General features: G+C 47.9%; 5 protein-coding genes across 5 annotated transcripts; 3 read left to right on the plus strand and 2 right to left on the minus strand.

Annotated features, from left to right (window-relative positions):
- Positions 1-57: 57 nt before the first annotated feature.
- BDBG_02681 (uncharacterized protein) lies at positions 58-2,291 on the minus strand. The gene has a single exon (XM_002626458.2). It carries the CDS (start codon positions 1,936-1,938, stop codon positions 346-348), a length of 1,593 nt encoding a protein of 530 aa, XP_002626504.1. The 5' UTR covers positions 1,939-2,291; the 3' UTR covers positions 58-345.
- BDBG_02682 (uncharacterized protein) lies at positions 2,275-2,685 on the plus strand (the record flags this gene model as incomplete). Its single annotated transcript, XM_002626459.1, has 1 exon — positions 2,275-2,685. One exon carries the CDS (start codon positions 2,275-2,277, stop codon positions 2,683-2,685), a length of 411 nt encoding a protein of 136 aa, XP_002626505.1.
- On the minus strand, positions 2,591-6,967 carry BDBG_02684 (DNA repair protein Rad7). Its single transcript, XM_031720905.1, has 6 exons — positions 6,676-6,967; positions 6,572-6,607; positions 6,465-6,492; positions 5,830-6,378; positions 5,588-5,753; positions 2,591-5,501 (listed from the first exon to the last, which is right to left on the minus strand). Coding segments are annotated over exons 1-6 (1,818 nt in total). The 5' UTR covers positions 6,678-6,967; the 3' UTR covers positions 2,591-4,464.
- BDBG_02685 (adenosinetriphosphatase) lies at positions 6,837-11,723 on the plus strand. Its single transcript, XM_031720906.1, has 11 exons — positions 6,837-7,400; positions 7,465-8,378; positions 8,433-8,762; positions 8,822-8,930; positions 8,989-9,063; positions 9,122-9,180; positions 9,242-9,462; positions 9,520-9,566; positions 9,615-9,741; positions 9,809-10,561; positions 10,631-11,723. The coding sequence occupies exons 1-11, from the start codon at positions 7,349-7,351 to the stop codon at positions 10,860-10,862; spliced, it is 2,919 nt and encodes a 972-aa protein (XP_031577253.1). The 5' UTR covers positions 6,837-7,348; the 3' UTR covers positions 10,863-11,723.
- A 3,498-nt stretch (positions 11,724-15,221) lies between these two features.
- Positions 15,222-18,352, plus strand: BDBG_02687 (uncharacterized protein). Its single transcript, XM_002626464.2, has 3 exons — positions 15,222-16,332; positions 16,472-16,760; positions 16,871-18,352. The coding sequence occupies exons 1-3, from the start codon at positions 16,214-16,216 to the stop codon at positions 17,372-17,374; spliced, it is 912 nt and encodes a 303-aa protein (XP_002626510.1). The 5' UTR covers positions 15,222-16,213; the 3' UTR covers positions 17,375-18,352.
- Positions 18,353-18,376: the final 24 nt, after the last annotated feature.

Consider the following 18,376-nt stretch of genomic DNA (forward strand, 5'->3'; position numbering starts at 1 on the left):
GATGTTTGAAAAGAAGAGGGATGGTCGTTGATATTTTGATGAAATATAACGCTACATTTATTGATTGATTGGAGAAGAAGGAATTGTTTGAAACAGGAAACACAGATTTCTTATTGGAAAGTGGATCAGAAAAAAAAAAAACAATTCTTAGTTATACATCAATGATGATGAAATTCCATGAGGAAGTAAGTAACAGGCTAACAACATAACATAAACATAGCATCACAGATGGGCATACATGCATACATGAGGACGAACATACAAACATACAAACACAGATCTCATACTCATCTCATCTCACACATGATTTCACAAAGTACAATCTCACTCATCCACAGGCAAAATTCAACGATAGTACCCGTCAATCATCATCGGAATCCCAAGCTTCTGGTGAATCCTCCTCTTCAAATGCCACCACAGCGAGCGCCTGAACCGCAGCCCCCATTTCCGCACTAGGCGGTCAAACGGTTCGTATTTGTCTCTGTCCTCGCGGACGCTGTCATAATACACCGGGTCCGTGATCAGATGCCCGACCGCCATTCCGAACTCACCCGTCTCGAGCACCGGAAGCCCCGCGGGGAGGAGTGTGTCCCAGTCTTCTTCGCTTTGCTTTTCGATCTCGGCGGCGGTCATGGGCTTGTTCTCATCCGATGGAAAGGTGGAGGCGGAGAGAGAGCCAGAGGTAGAGCGAGCGGTAAAGCCGGAGATGGAGCCAGAGGTAGAGGCAGGAGTAGAGGCGGGGGTAGGCGCAGGGGCACAGGCAAATGCGGAGACAGCGTCATATTCCAACCGGCGTCGCCTCGCCGCCGCGTTCAAGCAGACACCCACATAGTGCATGTCGCGCACGACGTTCGAGCTCTGCCGGTTCAGGAACTCGGGGTACTCCTGGATGATGCGGCAGATTTCCTTCTCGAAGACGGACTTGCAGCCATCGCGGGCCCATTCGCGCAGCGTCTCGCGCCGCATGAGGTCTGCCGTCCTGCTGCCGTCCGCGTACGTCCAGAGCAGCGAGTGCATCCAGTAATATTCAAACGCGTTTCTGCGCTCCAGGTCGGCGCGAGCGGATAGTCTTGATTTGTCGCTGGCTCTGCCTTTGCCTTTGACTTTGAATTTGTCTTTGAGGGACTTGGCTTTGGGTTTGGCTTCGGCGTTGCCGCCTGCGTTGGCGCTCTCGCGCTCGCGCTCGCGCTCGCGGTTGCTATCGCGAACCAGCTTGATCAACCCGTCGATGACGTACCAGTCCATCAACTCCGTGAATTCCTCAGAGTAGGTCTCGACGCGCAGAGCCTTGAGGTTGGGCAGCGTGCAGAAGGGGAGGATGGGGACGTCATAGTCATGTTGACAGGTGGAGCGGGCAGGCGCAGGAGTGTAAGCCGTGCTCGGCCAATCGAGCGTATCGATCCAGTTCTGGCCGTCACTCTCGCGCTCCAGCAGGCGGATGAGCAGACTCTTGATCTGCGTGCCGCCGCGGAACAGGCTGACGAGGTTGCGTACTTTCTGCCACAGGCAGAAGAGCTCGCCCACGTCGTTCGGGTCCGGCGAAGGGATGTTGACGATCACTTGGTCGAACTTGTGGAATGCCATGCTGCCGAAACCGCGCGTTTTGGCGCTGGCGACGCTCTTCAGGGTCCAAGACACAGGCGGGCTTGGGCAGTCCGCTCCACCATGGTCGAGGAGCCGATGTTTGCGTCTGAAGGAGACGGTGCAGAGATCGGCAGTGGGGCGGTAGACTGGGTCGATATCGAACTCCAGCGTACCGCGTCGGTGGATCACCTCATCGATCTCGTCGTGCAAGAAGTGGCTTGCACGGAGGATGCTGAGATCGGTATTGGAGTTGCTCATGTCTTGAGCAGGGGTTGGGACCAGTTCAGCCCAGATCTTCTCGCGCAGCTCGTAGGGCAAGCGCGCGAACAAGCCGAGGTTTGGCATGGTGGCCATGTTTCCGACTTGGATGTTTTTTATTGCTGTACTGAAGTGTACAGTGGATAGTGGATGCTGACGGTGCTTTCAGAGTTCACTTTCAAAATGTTTGTGGATAGCCGATTCGTGGAGTAGCCTTAAATGCTCTTGAGGCCTGGTTGGGGAGATTGTCTTGTTGTGAAGTAGCAAAGCTTCTTTTTATTTATTTTTTTATGGCAAGCAGGCAGTTCAGTTCTATGAGCAGGCTGGTTTGTATGTAGGCTGGTGGAAGGAAAGCTTATCTGATCAAAACTTATGTCTCAGCAGGACAAGAAGCAAGAAGCTTAAAGCAGAATATATGGAGTGGGTTGTAAGATGGAAGAAGAAGAGGGAGCAGACGAGCAGCCGGGAGAGCATTTATATAGCCCGCCGTGGAGTCTATTGCCCCAGGGCTCCATGACTTACCATTGGAATGACGCAAAAATTAAATGTCGAGGAGAGTTCTATATAGATTTAAGCTTGATGGCGTCTGGGGAAGCCGTTGGGCTCCGAAAGCTTCCCCTTAAAGTTACCGAGTTTTGGGCAACTTTATTCTGTTTCCCCCTACGAATTCTCGCAGGGAAAGGAGCAACGACTGGATCCTGCTGGACAGCTCATTCCCCTTCTGGAGCAAACCCGAAGCATGTTGTATTTAGCCTTGCGAAGTACGTTTCTATCGAGGAATATGCAGTCGCCGCTCCCCTAATCGGGATATACAAGGCCGATGATATGCAGGAGAGTGTTTAAGACTATCTAGCCAGTTCGGGCATGTATAGCTGTCAGGTTTCTTATTTCCTCCAGTTCCCTGGACGGTTCAGGGAACGTACTGCCAGATGGGTGGCAATCAGATTGCCCCCGACAGAAATGTCGACATTTTTGTTCCTGTGGCAGAGTGCACACTCCGAGGGCCCCTGGCGGGCAACACAGGTTGGTATAGTAGGAAATGAGATCGCGAGAGATGAGAGAATGGGCAGACGGAACGAGGGAATGAACGATGGGCGGGGAGTAGGAGGGATATATTATCAGTAGAAACGAGTAGAGTAGTGTAGTGTAGTATATCATGCTATATTAACTCCTGCTAGAGCTGTTTTCATCGAAAGAGCGCCATATCCTATACAAAAAAAAAAGAGCCATCTCAACCGCTCCAATGAAGGCCACAGCCCCAGATATCGCACCCAGATAGCCCAAGTAAGGCAAGACATCGACGCTCAGGTAGCAGGAGTAGATGCTGTAACTAGCAGAGTAGGTAGACCGTGTCGTGTCGCTATGGTCAACGTCGAGACATCCTGGTGAAGAAGCCCGCTTCGTCTGCACCCATACGTCTGGTTGTAGAACCCCGGGTAGCCGTGCACGGCTCGATATTGGGGCATTTGGGTTTCTAGGCGCTATAGGAAGTCGTAGCTAGTGAAAGAGTCGCTGTCAGCGAGCTGGCGATCGTATTTCGTGCTGATGCCAGTCATTTTGACCTGCGTATGGCTGTTCGAAGAGAGCGGAGAGACGACGGACGGTATTTTTGCGTCCATTAATGGCGGGATTGAATAGAGGGTGCCTCTCCAAGAGTTGTATATACGATCTTTCGCGGCTATCTAATAACACCCGATATAGTAGGCAGTTTTGACGGGCTTACCCTTGAGGTTGTCGCGGCGTGTTGCTGGAAAACCACCACCGGCGTACTTAGGGAAGCAGCGATCTGAGCTGTCGATGAATGAGCAGGCGATAGGTATAGCCTAGAGAGAACGAATGGATAGTGAGATAGGCTGCGATGGGATAGGGGACGCGCAGTGGGATTGATACAGGCAAAGTTAGGCCCATGTGGAGTGGGATAGCATAGGACACATCCATCCCACAAAAGGGCGAGGGTCAGTCGCTATACATGCTCGGATAGTCGCCAACGATCCCCATCTGCCTCGAGAAGGATGGAGCGTCCACTCCCCTTATCAGGCCTTCACAACAATCCCGCCTTCGTTTGAGAGATGGATGGTACAAAGCTTATATCTATATGTCTGGCTTTTACTCGGCTGAGATGCAGTCTTACGCGCCTCATCATCCCCAATGCAGGAAATGGGAAAGGTATACAGCCAGGCGGGGTCTACTTGCAAGGGATACCGTATAACGCCGCAGCGCGATTGCATGGTCTCAAGACACTGATAGCTACCACACTCTAGGCTATACCAGAAGTGAATGGTATGAATGGACAAGGTCACTTCTGGCGATAACACTAAAGGACAAGCAACGTTTTCCCGGCAAGCATCTGAACGTAGGGTTGGGTATCAAAAGTATTAAACTTGGTAGAATGAGGATAGAAAAAGAACAAGGAAATGGGAAAAACCTGCGAGAGGAGAGGCTCGGAAGACCTTCTCTGGCTTATTTCAATGTAAAAGAATATCATAAGAATCCTAGCAGCTTCGGACGATACATTGATTCATCACTAGGTATTCCAGAATACACAACCTCGAAACATAGCTCATACCGAATACTAGGCAGCGCAGGTAGATCGAATGCACGCACTTACACGCTAGCATATCTTCAAAACATTTGGTCAATAACCTTCATACTATCTTGCTGCAGCGCTGTATGGTGCGCATTCAACCCCCCAATAAGCGCCACGCCAGGCGGAATTCTAACGTCTCGAATGCCAAAGCAAGCAAACGCAATAACCTTCCTTAGGGCAGGACAGGACTTGAAGATGGAAAGAACAAGAAAATCATCCGCAGACGTGTGGAACGACATGTCGAACTCTTTCAAACAGGGGTATTTGTTATGAGTTGCGTCGAAGACGGCAGACATTGACTCGTGCGAAATGTGTCGGCAGGAACAGATGTTGAGCTTTTCGAGGAATTTCCCGGAGTGGTCCATGAGCGCTTGAAAGCCAGCCGAGGCTAGGCCGATGGGGGTTTCGGGGCCGTCGGGATTCTTGTTATCCACATCACGAGTGCTGGAAAGATCCACGTTGGTGAGAGGCGGGTTATCCCAATCCGTGAAGAGGCGAGCGTAGGCTGCATCGGTGCAGATGCAGTTGTCCGCGAAGCGCAGTTTTGAAAGCCTCTTGCAGCGTTGATGAATCATGTCCAAAACGGTGTCGTCGGCGTTTTTGAAGCCGCTGAGCGATAAGGTCTTCAGATTAGGCCCGAGTTTGTCGACTACCACCAGCAGTGCTTCGGAGGATGTCTCTTTGAGCAATTCCAAGGATAGGTGCTCTAATTTCGGGAGTTTTGAGATTGAGCTGAGCGCATCGTTGCCCAGCAGCCAACAGGTTTTTAGCTTCAGGCGGCGTAAGTTCGTACAATGTTCAACCATCACAGCTATCGACTCGTCATCCAACGAGTAGTCCAAGTTGGATAATTTGAGGCTTTCAAGTTTCGAGCCATATGCTTTGAACAATTTCTGCCAGCCTTCATTTGAGATGAGGTTGGATGCGTCAAGATGGATATGTTTGACGTTTTTATTGTGGCCCATCATGTACTCGAGCTGTTTATCTTTTAATTGACCAGCAAAGCGAAGATTGACCCTTTCGAGGAATGGCATGGTAGCGAATATCTTTTGAAAATCATTCTCTTCCAGTTCTGTAGCCCTGTTAGCTAAGTTTTCTATACTCTTTCTTTTCTTTTCTTTTCACTCCTTATACTCTTAATTATAGGAGAAAACGTACTGCCAGAGTCATATATATCAATGACAGTGACGTCACCTCGGAGGAACAGGTCAACCGTTAAAGAAGTCAATGCCCGTCGTTTGGACAAAATGTGGCTAAGCCTCAAGACAAGATCAGGAGGGAGGTCACCAAACTCCTCGATATCTTCGATGTGATTGGCAACTTGCTATATGGTACCACATAAATCAATCTACCAGCCCTGTGGCAAGAAACACGGAGAAAAAAATGGTGCACCAGCATACCTTAATGCAAGCCTCAACAAGGCTCGGAGCGCCAAGCTGTACAATACCATCCAGGATCTTGCTAACATTTTGACGTCGGCCCCGTTTATTCTTATTAGCAAGGGTCTTTCTGCTTTGCTGGTCCCGGAGATCCTCCCGTTTCGAACAAGGGGCGCAGAGAAGACCACCCTTTGCGCCTGCTTTAGAATATGTAGTAACGGTGAAGCGACTTTTGCAATACTCGCAGTTCTCAAGTTGGCCAGGAAGCACGTTACCCGATTTCCTCCCGCTGACCATGGAATTGAAGATTCTTGCATCGTCATTTCGCATGCCTTGCGCTTTCTTCTGCTTCGCGGCGTTCATAGCCTTAAGCGTGGCCTGTGACTTGCGTTTCCTTGTCTTTGCGCTCTCCACGGGAACATCGGGCATTTCTTCATCTTGCTCGGCACCTGCCTGGCTGTTGTTATTGTTGTCTCCAGTGTCATTTGTTTGCTGTTCATCTTGTTGGCGGGCTTCCCTCAGGCGCTGCTCGTAGTTATTGCGGATTTCTGCCGCAGAGATATTGTTGGACTATGGTAGGGGAAAATCAGCTAACCTGTCTTCCAAGTACAGTACATGTCTAGAAACAGATACAATCAGATATGGGTAGAACATACCGCTAGGAAATCTGTCAAGGCAGAATGTCTTCATAAGAAACGGTGAAGTTAGTAATTAATTGGCTCCGGGTGCTGGTCGGGTCAAGGAGTCTATTGTAACCACTTACGGCCCCCGGATATTTGAACGTTGTGGTCTTCGCGCCCTTCAAGCTGTTAGCAACCATTACCAGTGATCTCATTAAGCACATCACCAGTCAGAGGAGTCACATACATGTTGAAAACCGGTGATTAATATCCAGTATTTGCTGTTCTAAGTCTCCTGTCGTCAGGTCGGTGTCTGCCCCTGTCTGAAAGGGGTTTAATTGAAATACTCCCTGCACGTGACTTCGTGCCTCGTGTTCCTCGACCACAACGCGTTGCTTCGGGAACGAATTCAGGCAGCCACGGTGTCTCAAATTGGTCTATTTACGCTCCTTTTTTGTGCTAGATCTATCTGTCTAGTGCAATTAGAAGGAGAGTCGCTGGCGCCGGTACGGTGAGTCATTGGATAGTTCGTATTCAGGTTGTTGCGGACGGGAGGAGAACGAACCAGGTCTTGCCAGTGGAGCAAGCTTCCATTCTGGCCAACTTTGTAGACAGGAGGCTTGCCAAACCTTCGTCTGTCAGATTTCAAGGGGTGAGCGTGAGCCAAGAACACCACCACGGAGACGAGCCTGATTAACACAAGGTCGTGTTGTTATTGAGAAGGTGGATAGATTTCTCAGCGGTTGAAGCCAGTCGTTTCCCCTTTATTCACCTTGCACTGCAGAAGTGGAGATTTTCATCCATACTCGAACGCTTTCAGTTTACAGACCTCCGCGGTACACCGAGCCTTCGAAGCAGTCTCGGCTTCACATTGACAATTCAGCCTCATCCTTAATTCTGTGGACCTGTTGGTGGACGTCATGGCCAACGACCGTCCGCCTAAGGGGGGCATGCCCTTAGGCCTGGCTACAAGTGAGTTCAAGTTTTTGACTTTTTCACGATATGTGCACAGCTAATCATCTGGCAATGTTATTAGATAAATACTCAACCTCATTGAGAAAAAGAGGCCCAAGCCAACAAAGTCGATCCTCCTTGAACCTCTCTGTTGCGGACTCCGCTGCTAGCGAGAGTGACGACTCCATTAACGAACTCCTGAAAGCCCCTCGCAAGCGAGCGAAAGTATCAGATCATGATCGAACCAACGATAATACCAGCAGGCCAGCGGTCATGGTTGCAGTCTCGATAGGACATAAGCCCTCATTTGGCTCCCCTTCATCCTCAACGGATGCAGGTGGAACGAGCACCACAACCGGAGACTCTACTCCTGCGACAACCGCAAATGTTACCCCAGCAGAGCCTATCAACCCTATCAAAAGACGTGTGAACGCAACAGCCCGTTTTCAACAACTGCGGTCAAGTGCATTTGGTTTGATGAGAGGCTCAGGGGGTGCAAAAGGTGCTCCCAATTCTACAAGTACAGATGCTTCACCCGACGAAAGCGCAGATGAAGCCCTCGCTCGTGCCCTTCAAGCGGAAGAGTACGGTGACTCTAACTTGGACGAACCGACATACTCCCTCGATAGTAACCAAACTTTGCGGCCAAGATTAAACGCTACCCGTTTAACTCGAGGAAGGGCTACTCAGCGACCTCTTACGCTGGCCTCGAACCACGTTCATGCGAATATGAGTAGCGCAATACGGAGCGACACTATCCCTGACAGTGAAGAATCTTCTCTGTCGGAACTAGATTCTGATCTAGCCAGTCCAGATATCAGTGACTCTGAAATTGAAAGTGCTTTAAGTGACGAAGATTCCAGTGACGAAGACTCCAGTGATGGGGATTCCGCCCGTAGGACCACCAGACCCCTACGACGTGTAGTTATAGCTCCAAGGCATCGCCGCGTTCTGATTCGGCCGCGGAACGCTGAAGAAGCGCGATTAACTCCACGAGTAAGGAGTTACCTTCCCACATGGAGTCTCGTTTCCAAGCTGACCAAGATATAGGCTCTCAGGGAACGAAGGAAACTCGAGCAACAGCATCCAATTATCCAAACGATTTGGGACGATCTTAAAAGTGCCCCTTTGATAACTCCTACTCCAGCCGCACAGCCATCCGGCATTTCTCGAAACTTGAAATCGTTTCAGCTGGAAGGCTTGAATTGGATGATACAGCAAGAAAAGTCACAGTGGAAGGGCGGGCTCCTCGGCGATGAGATGGGAATGGGAAAAACAATCCAAGCAGTCTCCCTGTTGATGTCTGACTACCCTGTTGGTAAGCCTTCGTTGGTCATCGTGCCCCCGGTTGCTCTGATGCAATGGCAGTCGGAGATCGAAGTACGTTTAAACCTCCAGACCCCTTGCCCGATCCCTGCTAACGTTGGGCTTTGCTCTAGCAATACACGGATGGTAAATTGAAAGTACTTATCCACCACGGTTCTAACTCGAAGGTCAAAAATCTTTCAGCAAAGGAGCTGTTGGCCTACGACGTGATCATGATATCATGTAAGCGCTGTTCATCACCTGCAAGGATTTCTTTTCGTTGCTGATTATTTTTGATAAGATGCTGGGCTTGAGTCCATGCACCGAAAGGAGGTAAAAGGATGGAAGAGAAACGATGGTCTCGTGAAGGAAGATAGTATGTGCTCTGAAGCCCCTGAATCTTCTCATCGGAGTACACATCCTTACAGGTTTAGGTGTCATTCATTCTATTCACTATCATCGCCTGATTCTCGATGAAGCTCATAGTATTAAGGTAAGGAGTCTCCTTGTAATAAGATATCTCAAGTCTTATGACCCGCTAACTTTACCCCAAGCAACGTACCACTAGTGTAGCAAGAGCTTGTTTTGCATTGAAGTCAACCTACAAATGGTGCCTTTCTGGTACTCCAGTTCAGAATCGAATTGGAGAGTTCTTCTCACTTCTGCGGTTCTTGGAAGTCAAGCCATTTGCATGCTACTTTTGCAAGATGTGTCCATGTCAGGAATTGCATTGGTCCCAAGATGCAGAAAAGAGATGTACACATTGTCGCCATAGGTACTTTACTCCAAACCCTTTCATCATAAGCATGTTCGGAATTCTAACATCTCGCAGTGGCTTCAGTCATGTTTCCATCTTCAACCAGGAAATTCTCAATCCAAGTAGGTTATTTCGATCCTTGGAGAAGGTACTGGCTAACATACTTCAAGTCACCGAGTCAAGACATCCCGCAGATCGGAAGGCTGGCCTTGAAAAATTGAGATTCATAACCGACAGGATTATGCTCCGTCGAGTTAAACAAGATCATACAGCCTCGATGGAGCTCCCACCCAAGCGGTATGATAATAACGGAGCCAATCTTAATTATACCTACAACCGGTCGCTAACATGTGCATAATTTAAGGGTTATCCTTCATAACGAATTCTTTGGAGAAATCGAACGCGACTTTTCCTCTAGCATTATGACGAATACTGTTCGGCAATTTGACACATACGTCAGTCGAGGCGTTATGCTCAACAACTACGCGAATATTTTCGGTCTCATCATGCAGATGCGCCAAGTTGCAAATCACCCCGACCTGATTTTGAAGAAACATGCTGAAGGTGGTCAAAACGTCCTTGTTTGCGGCATCTGCGATGAACCGGCGGAAGAACCAATACGGTCTCGTTGTCGCCATGAATTCTGCCGACAATGTGCCAAGGACTACATTCGCTCCTTTGAAGATGGACGAGAACCCGACTGTCCACGCTGTCATATCCCGCTTTCTATCGACTTCGAGCAGCCTGATATTGAACAAGAGGAGGATCAGGTCAAGAAAAACTCCATAATCAACCGCATCAAAATGGAAAACTGGACGTCATCGACGAAGATCGAAATGCTGGTCTACGATCTCTTCAAGCTCCGCAGCAAGAAACAGACGCACAAGTCTATTGTCTTCTCTCAGTTTACGTCCATGCTCCAGCTGGTTGAGTGGCGTCTGCGGCGGGTGGGGTTTAACACGGTCATGCTAGACGGAAGTATGACGCCAGCCCAGCGCCAGAAATCCATCGAGCATTTCATGAATAATGTCGATGTTGAGGTGTTCCTCGTTTCTCTTAAAGCCGGAGGCGTCGCGTTGAACCTTACAGAAGCATCGAGAGTCTTCATTGTTGACCCGTATGTATTTCCCGTCGCACCCCGATATTAGTACGCTGCCTTTGCTAACAAATTCTCCCTTTTCTCTAGATGGTGGAACCCAGCTGCAGAATGGCAGAGCGCAGATCGATGTCACCGGATCGGCCAGCGGCGGCCGTGTGTGATAACCCGGCTCTGCATCGAGGATTCAGTGGAATCGCGCATGGTCCTACTCCAGGAAAAGAAAGCCAATATGATTCGGGGTACGATTAATAAGGACCAAAGCGAGGCGCTGGAGAAGTTGACGCCGGAGGATATGCAGTTCCTGTTCCGGGGAACTTGAATGGTATACCCCAATTCTGCGCTGCGTTTAAACCATGGTGTTATTGGAATGAGGTAGTTTGGGATGGATATATGTTCAAAGTAACATTGATCTTTCTTTTCTTGATTTGCATTTAGCTAGCTATACCATTGTTAGGGTATTCAGCCCATTCATTCGTTATTACATTGCAGTTCTCCAACATCACGCGGGCAATAGCAAGCTGCTTTGCGAATCCTCGCGCGCAGCATGGCTTTCTAGCTCCATGCCGATGAAGGCGGAGTTGACATGTTTCCACAGCACGGGTTCATCGTCATCATGAGGCGTGCTTGCTATTGCGACTGGTTTGGCACGGCGATGCTGTTGCTGTAAATGGCTAGTAGCGGGGTTATGTGAGTTCGAGTCTTGTTTTGCGCGTGTGGTGCGGAAGGCGGTGAGGAGGACTGTAAGGCTTTTTTCTCCTGGTTGGGGGTTGGCGCGGGACCGGTGGACGGAGGTTGGCGTGCTTTGGAAGGCGGACTGGTTGTCGATTAGGAGGAGGGTGTGGTGGGAAGGGAGGGGTTGAGCATGATGGATGTTCTTTTGGCTTTCTCTCTGCCTAGTTATTTATTTATTGATCATTTAATTTATTTATGTAGAACTCCCTCCGGAAGTCATCTGGGGAAATTTTTATCAGCACCAGACTAAACTAATACGGAAAGATGTCTATATGTCAAAGTGAGCCGCGATCTTCAAGGTCGAGGCTGAAGGAGCTGTTGAACTCGGCATCCAATTTTGCAACTGCGATAGTTACATACCAGACAGATTCTGGGGTAGAAATCCTTTTTTTATACGTATATATCTTTCTAGCCATTGATTTACTCTCCATGCAGGTTTCATTCACCACCGCAAAAGTTTTTGTCTTATACAGCCTGTCTCCTTAATTCTTAAAATAGCGTGCAATTGGCATATATATATATATATATTAGGTTGTAGGGGGGGGGAGGAACAGAAAAAGCCCGTTACTTATCGCTCCCTTCCCATTGGAATGTATAGAGCGGCCATCCTTGGAAATTTATTGTGCTGGACACTGATTCCTCTCATCTTATCTTCAGCAACTTCCATTCACCATCATATATCATATGGAGGGGTCCAACGGGTAAATACAAGAAAGATGGAGACCGAATCACGTGGCGGCGGGCGGAAACGGTCGGCCCACAGGGAACAAAACTTTATATAAGAGTAGTATTAAAATAATTAATATAATAACTCTTTTATAAAATAAACTATCAAATTTATAAGAAACTACAGAAATAGTTGATTTAGAATATAATCAATCTGTATATCAAATAGCTTCATTGAGTGATAAATTGACTAAATATTGTGAGTATCCCCTCGTCAGGGAGCGAGGCCTCAAATAGCGTATTTTTCTGCCCAATTATTGACTACTTATTGGCTAGAAGTCGCTATGTAATTCAGCTTGCCTATTGGCCATATCAAGGCGGTAAGGCACGACGAGGGATGAGATATACGGAGTAGTAATATTGAGATGGCAAGACTCCCAAATGTGAGGGTCCAACCAGAGGTTGCAAGTGAGCAGTAACTTACAAATCATCTAGGGCCCGGTTATGATACCTACATAGTATTCTATTATTCTGTGGAACTTGATATACGCCGCGTATAGGGTAGACCGCGGCATCGAAAGGACCAACCCGTGAAATCTTCTGATAGGAATTGTTAGGCGAACGCCCGTCTCAAATCCAACCGTTAGGAGAATTATTCCATAGGTTGAGAGAGCTCAACAAGCCATCATTATTGGAAATATCGCATACGGCGCCATCTCGCTTCTCTGAAACCCATCCATCCTCAATTCTGCCAGAGTACTCCGTAGAGTACAATGGTCGCTTTTATCCAAGGAAACGGGTTTCAATATGCTGCTAAACGAATCCAATGAGGTTGTTGGTTTTCCAAGCGGTGTCAACAACTCGCGGGGCGCCGGGAGCAGGCAAGCCACCGCTATATACTCCGTGCCCAGCGTAAGGACGGGTGGTCTTTTTGGCCTAGTGGTTAGAGCCCAGACCTGGTAGCTTATAATCATGACAATTCGGCTGGCTTCGTGCAGACTTCAGTTGCCCAGAGGTTGTGGGTTCAACAGCTGACAAGGACAGACAGGGTTGCATTCCTGAATCCTTGGGGTTTAACGAGGCGTGGCTTGACTTAGCAGCATGGCAGCTTGGCGGCTTCTGGGATGCTACGGCTGGTTAGTGGACACTGGACTGACTGCCTTCCTTAGGGGCTGCGTGTCCTGGAGCCTAGGCGTCTGGGCTTGGGATGTGCCCTATGATAGGGGGAGGCAGTTCTAACGGTATGCCCCGGGGCGCCGGGAGCAGGAGCAGGCAAGCCACCACTATTAAGGATGGGTGGTGGGCGCAGCTGGCAAAGGAGCCAGCCGTCTTATGATCTTTTTAACCTAGTGGCTAGAGTCTGGGTGGCAGCTAATAACCATGACAGTATTTATAGCAGTTAAATTGATACTGTGTACAGAGTACAGCTAAAAAACATATCAGATATTTGAATTCATGAAATTTGAAGCTTTAGAGTGGACAAAAGGTATCTTACTATGTAAATTTATATAATTTAGTAAGAATAATGAATAGATTGAATATTTTAATATTGAGCCTGAGATCTTATTCTTTATTAAAATATATACAGAAATCATTGTATCAACTGATTATTCCATTTTGAAGAGAGAGATAAAGTAGATTTGAAAATAATCATATTGATGGTGAATAACATTGAGATGGTGAACTTTTGTATGAGAGTATTAAGTAAAAGAGGTTTGCAAGGTAAGTGGTAGCTTACAAATCATCTATTCTTTTTTGCAACCATGTTCGGCTTCGAAAACTTAAACCCGTTCAAAAGATACGTCCGTAACCAGGCCTTCCTAGCAAAAAAAGAAACCAGAACCGGAGAAAAGAAAAAAGAAAAGAAGAAAAGAAGAAAAGAAGGAAGAAGGAAGAAGAAAGAGGAAAGAAGAAAGAAGAAAAGAAATAGAAAAAGAAAAAGAGGATATGGCGTTCTTCTTGACAGTCGGCATGCCGGGCGGCGGTACCAAAGTTTCCACCCGCGCAACCGCCGCTCTCCCGCCTCTGAAGATGGAGACCTAGATCCACCTGTTCCCCTCCGAAGCTGAAGCAACAACGGATAACTGAGCAAGCAAAACATTGCTCTTGTTTTGGCAAGCGGTTATTTCGCCTAATGGAAGGCAGGCATACCATAACTACACAGTAGTCAGGAGGATCGATCAATGATAAATAGCTCTAATCCTTGTCCCTGGTGGCTGGTGCCACTCAGCTTCCAGCTTCTCGAAACCTTATTGTTCTCTTCCGCCCCTTTTTTGGCAGCAGAGCAGGCAATGTTTGTAAGCGAGGCCGTGGGGGCAAGTTCCGCCATAAGCTTTGAAGAATCATCGGAGCAGACGCAGTGCAGTAGTGAGAAAGAAAGGACTGGTTATAATAATACGAGACTTAAACGGGAGACAAAACAGCCACTCCAAACTCGATCGCAATGACCGATCAGATACAGCACGCCCCCTAGTTCATACCTAGGCTTGGAGAGTTGATGCGCCTCTCCTCGGATAATAAAGTTCGCATTTGGCGAAAAAAAGAAAATAGGAAAAAGAAAGGAAAAGAAGAAGACTGATGCCAGTGCACATGCTAGTACGGAGTAGTTAGTTATTTGAACCGGTAAAAGAAAGCCATTATTGTTTCAATTCCTCCTCCAAAGAATCCTACTGGCGGGGGGGCGCTTGATTCGTTGATTCGCGGGCTGTCCACCCCCCTCCCGCCATGGCTTATGGCTATGGTTTATGGTTTACGCTGCATAGTAGTTAAGCTGACCCCTAAATTACACCAGTGTTACAGGCCTCTTGGCCTGCATTACCGATATCATCGTATTATTTATCGGGTTCAAACTTTCTCTCGTCCCATGTCACACTAGGCAGAGTTTCCGACCCCCGGATCCCGGCACTGTTAGTGTTGGTTTTCATTGTTTATCACCGAATATCCCGATCGATCTCTTGCCTTGATTCTCCAGGCAAGGAATTGAGGAGGAGATGGAGATGAGAACTGCACATAATCCAGCTCTGTTTCATGTTCTCTTTCTGATATCACGTGACTTTCTTTACCCTTACATGATGGCTACCTACTTCCAAGTTCTGTCGAGCTTCTTTTGCCTGCTCTTTTTTTTTAACCTGCGGAACAGCGGACATATAGATGCGCCCGTCACGCCAGGCATGGGCATCTGCGTATTATTATTATTATTATTATTATTATTATTATTATTATTATTATTATTATTATTATTATTATTATTATTATTATTATTATTATTATTATTATTATTATTATTATTATTATTATTATTATTATTTTATTATCATTATTATTGTCGTTGTTGTTGTTATTGTTGTCGTTGCGCAGTGGCCTTGGACGCCAGATGAGGTGGTTGGATGATCATGATTGGGCATTTATGATTCGCATCGCACACTACCACCACACTAATTTAGTATAACTAGGGAAAGATATGAAGTTTGTTTACTTTCTGGGTTTGCCTGCTCGCAGTGGCCTAACTGTTTTGTACCTTCTCACGCCAAATAGGTGCAGCGGTACGTTAGCCCCAACGTCAGCAAGCATCATACAAACACGGGATATATGAGAGCAAAGATGACGAGAAGGCTGCTTCAGCTCTCGACGGTGGAAAGCTTAAAATATTCCAGACCAGCTCCTGTCTGATTCCCCCAGATTTCCACTCTTACTCAATTCCTCTCTTGTCCCCCACCACCCGAAACTTGAACCCACAGCAGCGGCTAAGAAGCCCCTTTTCCGCTCCCGTTGCAATACAGAGTACTAAAAAAGCCAACGCCTCCCACCCGCTGGACACGGGTCGGGTAACACTCGGAACAAGTCCCCCCACTCTCTGGCTCCGCTTGCACAAGGTCGTGCTGATTCTGGCGAGCTTTGGCGTAATAGTAAGAAAAGATGGCTTGAAACCCGCTTGGCCCCAGTGTCAGCAAAACTCGACCCAGCTGGGTGAGAGCCCGCGTTATATATCTCATGGAAGAGAACCGTTTATTTCTTCGTCTTTTTTTGCCTTTGGAATGGGTCTCTTCTTTTCCCCCGCAATCCTTAGCAGCGATCTTCGATGTGATTTGAAACATAGCTGAAATTCTAATGTTCATGATTGAAGAGCTGCCAGTCCCTTTTTACTTCGCTCGACTTGATTGACTGATTGACTGACCGACCGACTGCCTGACGCACCGCTTTCTTTCCACTCCCATTTGTTTGTTGTTTGATTCCTCTGGCTGCCAGAAAGCGAGCGAGCATTTATTCGTCGCCATGAATGCCGCAGACAAACTCAAAGAGGACCTGCCGGTCGCCATGGCCATGGCGGCCTTCGTGGGCATTTCGTGGTACATCGGTGCGGAATTGAATATCCGACTGTTCTTAATCTTCAAGTACGTTCCCGCTGCCTCTAAATAAGAAATTAAAAAATTAAAAAAAGGGAAAGAAAAAGAAAAGAAAAGGCCATTTTTGGGTCTAATGATCAACATTTAGCTGGTGCTGGTGCTGATACTGTACCAAAAAAAACAATAGGCGAAAACGTGGGCTGTACTTCTGGAGCTGCTGTCTCTGCTCCTGGGGCGTTATCCTCCAATCACTACTTATCATCTTGGTTGATTTTGGCGTGCTGCGGCATATGTGGGTGGCAATGGCGCTTATCTATGCCACCTGGTGGCTCATGGTTGTGCCGCAGGCTGTGGTTCTCTACTCGCGGCTCCATCTCGTCATCTGGAATCGGAAGCATCTTCGATACGTGCTGTACATGATTATCTTTACTGTGATATTTATCTCGATCCCAACGATGCTTCTTGGAATCTTTGCTGTTAGTTCTTTTCTTCTTTTTCTTTTCTTACTCTATTTTTCTCTATCACTTGCTTCAATTGAAACACCCGTTGGTAAATGATTGAAATCGAGCTAACTATGACCAAACAGCAAGCCGGCGGGAATCCAACCGTTTTACGCGTAAACGCAGTCTGGGACCGCATCCAAGTCAGCATCTTCTTCGTCGAGGAAACAATCATCTCCATCCTGTATGTTATAGAGACTCGCCGTCGCCTTGAAAACCTGCGGACCCTTGGCGAGCGCCATAACACCATCTACCAAGTCATGCACCACCTCATCTACACCAACCTCTTGGTCATCTGCCTCGACATATCCCTCCTCGGCCTCTCCTACTCGAAGCACTTCTACATCCAAGCCGCCTACAAGCCGTGCGTCTACGGCCTCAAACTGCGCGTCGAGTTCTCCATCCTCAACCGCCTCATCTCCTCCCTGCAGAGTTCCACACACCTCTTCTCTACAACGGCACCCTCCTCCCATCCGCATGCGCCTATTCGCAGCCCCGAATCGAGGATGCCCGCTCAGCGTTCTCTAAAACCAGACGAAATGACGCTGGACACTCTCAGCTTCGAACCCAGCGCGTCCAGGTCAACTTGAACCCCGACCAGGCTATTATTGGTCGATACGAACAATTTGAGGCTAACGCTCTAACGACGCCTCCATGGAATGTTAGACCAAGGGAGCGGGGGCTCTAACCCCCATCCGGATTGCTCCGAACGACCGGTTCAGCTCTCTCCATGCGTATCGAATAGTAAAAAGGTCGGCATGATACATCGTTACTTGGAGATGAAAGCCAACAGCATTCAATTAAATACGAATCGATGGAAGCTAGTGCTGAAGCTCAGTTGCAAAATCATCTTTCGTGACAACTTTACAAATACCTAATGGGATTCTTCTCGTTAACCTACTCCCCTCCCACCACCCCCCTATCCATACCACCACCACAAGCAATCAAAGCGAGGGCCACCTTCTCAACCACCCCCTCTACCCCTGCAGCAGCAGGCAACTGGGAGCGTAACCTCCCGGCCCCAAGCAACAACAACACAAGCAACGACCACAAAAACAACAACGACAACAACAACATCATCGACACGATAATGCCAAGAAGGGAAAAAGTGCCCAAGAGCAAGCTGTCAAACGCAACAACAGTAACAGCAGCAAAAACAACAACAACCCGCAATTCCCAAAGCTCAGCTTCGAGGCGCTGGGATTGAGCGGGAGCATGAAGATATTTTGTTCTGGGGCTGGTGGGGACACTGGGCAAGATGGAGACTTGGTTCTGGTACAAGGCGATTTGGGGGTGGTGGAGGGGGAGCGTGGATGAGGAAGGGACTGATGGGGACAAGGAGAAGGAGAAGGGATCAAGCCTAGATATGGAATATGGATTTTCTTTAATGTCTAACACGGTAAAGAGGGAAATATGGAAGTAGGGGTAGTTTGGGGGGTATATATTGCCTCCGTACCACGGCAATTTGGGTGAACTGTATGATCAGTGTAACGTCTATATTTTCTCTAGAATATTTAGGATAGATAAAAAGAATAGATATGAATTTAATTTATGAGACTATCAACCAATCACCTCCATTTCTCGTCCGTCTG

The sequence above is a fragment of the Blastomyces gilchristii genome (assembly GCF_000003855.2).
Source record: "Blastomyces gilchristii SLH14081 genomic scaffold supercont1.4, whole genome shotgun sequence".
NCBI classification, from domain to species: Eukaryota; Fungi; Ascomycota; class Eurotiomycetes; order Onygenales; family Ajellomycetaceae; genus Blastomyces; species Blastomyces gilchristii.